General features: G+C 36.6%; 1 protein-coding gene across 1 annotated transcript; it reads left to right on the forward strand.

The window, feature by feature from the left end:
- Positions 1-759: 759 nt before the first annotated feature.
- LOC121756572 (probable BOI-related E3 ubiquitin-protein ligase 3) lies at positions 760-2,210 on the forward strand. Its single transcript, XM_042152149.1, has 3 exons — positions 760-944; positions 1,036-1,405; positions 1,493-2,210. Exons 1-3 carry the CDS (start codon positions 760-762, stop codon positions 2,018-2,020), a joined length of 1,083 nt encoding a protein of 360 aa, XP_042008083.1. The 3' UTR covers positions 2,021-2,210.
- The last annotated feature ends 3,496 nt before the right edge of the window (positions 2,211-5,706 follow it).

A 5,706-nucleotide genomic window follows, 5' to 3' on the forward strand; every position in this document is an offset into this window, starting at 1 on the left:
TTTTATAGAGACATTCTTGAATGTTTTATGTTCCACTTTCGATGTGGGACAAAATCATTCTTGGTTGTTTCGCTTTTATAGAGACATACTTGAATGTTTTATATTCCACTTTCGATGTGGGACAAACTCATTAATGAGGATGTTGTAATGTTATTTTAATTTTAATGAAGTGTGTTTTTTTAATTAATGTAATTTTTTAAATTTTAATATTATTATTGAATTTTCCCGTATCTGTGTCGTAAATTTAATTCCGTATTTTGTGTGATTGTCAATTATTATTTGTTTTATATAATTAGGAGTGATGTGGATAGGCTATTGCTAGGCTATTGCTGGGCTATTTGCTTGTCCTAATGATGTGTCAGGAGGATTTTTAGTGCTGATGATGTGGTAGGAGAAGTTTGTGGCTAGGCTATGGCCGTACGAAAACCATTGTGGATGCTCTTAGCTAACAAAAACATCCTAACCTCATGAGCCCCACTTTGTCGCACGTGCCACCACAATTAATTAATTAATTCATTAAAAATAGATTAGTGATTAGACATATAGGAAAGAAAATCATGGTGATGCTAAAAAGCCGGTATTCCGGAATAGCCCCTCGCAATTAGCCGGAAATACGACTCGCTCTGCTTTAAACTCCAACAAAAAAATAGTACCCCCCAAAAAAATGAAATATACTGACTTTTATTTTTTTCTCCGTAACGTAAGCCGAGCCAAACCCTTATTAAACCCCACCCCTCTCCCCCCAATTTCCGTATATATATGCTTGCCCTCTCCACCATTTCACTTTGCTTTTCATTTCTCCCTCACTCTCCTTTTCTCTCTCTCTCTCTACGCAAAAATTTACCAAACCTACATTTTCTTCGTTGCGTATTGATCAACGTTATATTCATGGCTGTTGAAGCTCGGCATCTCAATCTCTTTCCCCCGCAGATTCTAGGCAATAGGTAAGCGCGCGGTATTTATTTTTTCGTTTTGTATCGATTTCGGAGCGGGTTGAATAAGTTTTTGAGGTTTGTTGGTGAATCTGGTCTGCAGAGGGCTGATGTTGAATGGTGTGGAAGGCATTGGAAACTCCTTCGCCCCGCCGGCGGGATTCGGTATGCTGCCTCCGTTGTCGGGGACGACGACGGCGGCGATGGAGACTATGGTACCAATCTACTGTTCGGCGATTGCGGAAACCGCCGGCGCGAAAACGTCGGCGATTAAGTCCGACAGCGGCTTGACGTACGCGGCTGTTCCTGTTTCCAGGAAGCGATCCAGAGATGCGATCAATCCTTTAATGGCGTCGCCGCTCCCCAGCGGCGTTGCGAATAACCGACGCGGTTCAATGACTTTTCTCGGCGAGGATTTCTCTTTCCACTTCCAGCAGCAGCAGTTGGAGATCGATCGATTCATCGCGCAACATGTGCGTAACCGTCGGATTTCGCATTTTTGAATTCGATTTTCAGTGAATTTTATTTATGGTTTATTCTGATAAATTTGTGTTGAACAGACGGAGAAAGTGAGGTTAGAAATCGAGGATAGGCGGAAGAGATTCTCGCGGCGGATCGCGGCGGCGGTGGAGGAGAACATGTTGAAGAAGCTGAAAGCGAAGGAGGAGGAGGCGGAGAAGATCGGGAAAATGAACTACGCGCTGGAGGAGCGAGTGAAGTCTCTGTGCGTGGAGAATCAGATATGGAGAGACATGGCGCAGGCGAACGAAGCCGCCGCAAATGCTCTGAGATGCAATCTGGAGCAAGTCCTAGCGCAAGCACAGCGCGAGAATCATCAACAGGAGGAGAATGCTGCCGCCGACGACGCGCAGTCGTGCTGCGGTAGTAACGACAATGAAAACACCTCCGCCGCGGATGAGCGGAGAAGCAGAATGTGCCGGAGCTGCGGCAAAGCGGAATCGTGCGTGCTTCTCCTACCGTGCCGGCATCTCTGCCTGTGCACGGTGTGCGGCTCGTCTCTCCACACCTGCCCCGTTTGCAGCTCCGCCAAAACCGCCAGCGTTCACGTCAATCTCTCCGCCTCTTGAAGCCAGTACGACTCTGGAATCGTGATACGGAAAAAGGAAAAGATAAAAAAGAAAAGAAAAGAACAAGTTTGGATATAGAATCAGGGGATAGTATTAGCCTTTTTTTACTTTGAAATTCTTTTGTCAGACTCCACTATAACATCATGTTGATTCTTGAAATTAGATGAATGTAATTAGTGTTGGGGCTCAACGATTAACGCATTTTATTTAATTTGGCGAGGCAAAAAATAACTGAAAATACGCGCTCCTGGTGAAGTCAACTGTAAAGGCTGACACGTCGGACTAGCTAAAATGCCGCTGGTGAGGGTGAAAAAAGTTGAACACATGCTTTTGTCTCATTATAACAACAATATAAAATTTAAAATAATTATCCTCCATAATTATGCCTAATCTAATATATATGCTTATTTTAAATTGTGTATTTGCCTTTCAATTTTCGAACTTTTGTTAATTTTTTATTCTTATTTTTCAATCAATTAAAGTTTTTTGGTAATCTAGGTCAATATATTACTACATCTGTCCCATAGTAAATGTCATACTTTCCTTTTTAGTTTGTCCCACAAAAGATTTCACATTTCCTTTTATGAAAAAAGTTCCTTCTCACATCAATTATAAAATTATATTTTCTCTTACTACTTAATACACAAAATAATACTCCCTCCGTCCCTAAAGAACATGCACTTTAGGGTCGGCACGAGTTTTAATGTAAAATTGATGAAGTAAGAGAGAGGTAGAGAGAAAAAGTAAATAAAGTATTGTTAGGGGAGAATGAGTGTCACCACATTAGAGACAAAAGACCTTTCAAAATTAGAAAGTGTGTATTCTCGTAGAATAGACTAAAAATGAAAGAGTGCATATTCTTGAGGGACGGATGGAGTATCTCCTAAAATCTCGTATCATATACCAAGTGTGACATTTACTATGAGACGGAAGGAGTACTTAACTCAACAAATAAATTTTGTATAATACTCATTTGGTTTGTAAATCAATGTCTAATTTTGCTGTTTTGAGAAGTTTACAATTTATATTGTTCACCTTTTCTATTTTTAGCAAATAAATTATATACTCTCACTAAATTATTACACTCATAAATTATACTACTTCGTGCAACAATAGATAAAATATGTTCAAAATCAAAATGAGATTTTAGATAGATAACTTAATTGGTTGCAAATTTTATAAAATCAAAAATTTGCAACAAAATGAGTATATAATCAAAATTCTCCTTAAATTTGAAAATTTATTACTTATTAGTAGTACTACTACTTAGTATTTATATACTCCCTCCGTCCCCGAATAAGAGTCGCTAATTTCCATTTTTGGTCGTCCCCCATTAAGAGTCACTCTTCATTTTTATCATAAATGGTAGTAGGCCTCACATTCCACTAACTCATTCCACTCACATTTTATTATAAAACCAATATAAAAATGTGGGTCCCACATTCCACTAAATTTTTCAATCAACTTTTCTCTGCATTTCTTAAAACTCGTGCCCGGTCAAAGAGCGACTCCTATTAGGGGACGGAGGGAGTAACAATTTGGATAGTACAAGATTGATGGGCAGTCCAACTAATTGTTTACGCTGCATTGCGTACAACACACGCTCTTCTCGTTCTAGATAATCATACCCTAAACCCACCCCACTAATCACGTTTCATGCCTCACACCGAATTTCGCAACAAATTTTTCCTATTTATTAAAAAAAAGAAAAGAAAAGTGAAGGAGTTGTCACAAAGAAATGGAGAGAAAACGTGAAAGCATCTATTTCATCAGCCTCTTGCTGTTGTTGATGGGATATCTCCAAATTGAAATAACCGACGGCGGAAAGAAAGGAAATGGGTTGTTTATTAATGGTGATGGGGTCTGTTTGTTTGATTGTTTTAATCTCATCAAATGTCATCTTCTGAGTAGGATAGGGTTAGATTATTAGCGTTTACTATTTTAATAAAAAAGGAGGGAACTACAAGTAGAAGGAAGGGGAGTAGGGTAGGGTAGGGTAGGCTATCTGTGTAGAGGGGCAGAATAGGTATTTTAGGGAGGGGGTGGATGTCCTTTTATAAATTCCGCCTGCTATTCCAATAAATGGATTGATTGTTGGGCCGTGTTTGGCTCTGCGCTTATGCCTCTTTTTGTCAGCCTAATCTTTTCTTTACCAAACCTGGATATATCTCTAAACAAAATCCCACATTTCCTTTTTTCTTTATTAATGCATTTTAATCCATTTCTACTTTTATAAGTAGTTGTTTTAATTTTCGATAGAAATAAGGGTTAATTACAGTTTTACATCCAAAAATTGTCTCCTACAAAATTATAATTCACGTAAATAGTTAAAATCAAAATTCAAGATTCTAAGGGATACTCGATTAAAATATGGGCTAATTGCTTTAATACCACCAATAAAGTCTTTAATTAAAGCTAATAATAATGTAGATAATAAGTCAAATTTAGATAGTTTCAAAGCATTCAATTATTTTTTGGACTAAAAAATATCGATTAAAATATGTGTTGATTCAAGTTTTACCTCTAAAATTGTCCGCTTTCAGAAAGTAAAAATCACATTATTTAATATTAAAGGCATTCATTAACCACGCAAACTATGTGTCAAATCAACTTTTTAAGCCAATCCCAAAACACCCGCAATTCGAATTTTACAAATTAGATCAGATAATAAAATCATAAATCACAAAAAAAAGTCTCAAATCAAAATTCAAAATGGCACATCCAAATTCACTTATTCCATGCACCATGAACCGTCTTCCAATCCACGTCTCACAACTCATCACACTCTCCCACAATGGACGGTTCATGCTTGTACCTCATGTTCGACAATTGTTGTAAACATTCGTGAGTGCTCTACTACTAAGCACCACATCTTTGCTACCATATGATCAGTAACCGAAATATTAACTTAAATTAGACTTTAATTAAAGCTAATAATGTTAATTAGAGTCAAATTTAGATCATTTAGAAACTAGAAAGCACATATTTAAGTTTCTAGTCGAGCTAAATAGTGAACTATGTAAATGAAAAATATAAAAAGAGATACTACAACAACAATATAAGCAATTATTCAATACTCCTTACTATTTTGGAAGGATATAAGTTGCACTATTATTAAGTTTTAGTAAGTGACCAAGTTCAAGGTTTCCGAGTGGCCTATGGAAGTAGAACGAGGGATGGTCCTTCACATGGATTCAACACTATTTCATATTTACTTCTTTTGCTTCCAACGAATTCTTGGAAATGGTATAAACTCTTGCATCATTAATCAATCAATTTTATTCTATTTTTATATGAAGAATAACGACAAAGCTCTAACTTAATAAAATTGAATAAATATAAATACCATTTACGCGGTTCTTGGGTTATATTGCCGAAAATAGAGCTGGTGGGAAATGAGCTCATCCCCTAATAGAATAATTCATTTACATTTACTTGAATTTCCTATATATTTTTGGTAGAAAACGCATTTATATTGCAGTCTCACAATATAGATTAAAAAAAATGTAAGAGTGATTATTGGCAGCTGTTTGATAGATGTGTATGGCTTATTTATTTGAGTGATGATAAACAACCAAATTTTGTACAACCAAAATAAAGTTATATTAATAATTTGATGTATTAATTATATGTTTAAATAATAAATGTAGTAAGTGGATAAGTTAAAAAGACTTATTATCCTTTAA

This window comes from Salvia splendens, chromosome 11, assembly GCF_004379255.2.
Source record: "Salvia splendens isolate huo1 chromosome 11, SspV2, whole genome shotgun sequence".
Lineage (NCBI taxonomy): Eukaryota > Viridiplantae > Streptophyta > Magnoliopsida > Lamiales > Lamiaceae > Salvia > Salvia splendens.

Bases quoted from the DNA above. Each gene is read 5' to 3' on its own strand.
- LOC121756572 (XM_042152149.1), top strand. From the start codon at position 760: ATGCTTGCCCTCTCCACCATTTCACTTTGCTTTTCATTTCTCCCTCAC. The intron at 945-1,035 runs GTAAGCGCGCGG...TCTGGTCTGCAG, and splicing joins CCGCAGATTCTAGGCAATAG to AGGGCTGATGTTGAATGGTG. The intron at 1,406-1,492 runs GTGCGTAACCGT...TGTGTTGAACAG, and splicing joins ATCGATTCATCGCGCAACAT to ACGGAGAAAGTGAGGTTAGA.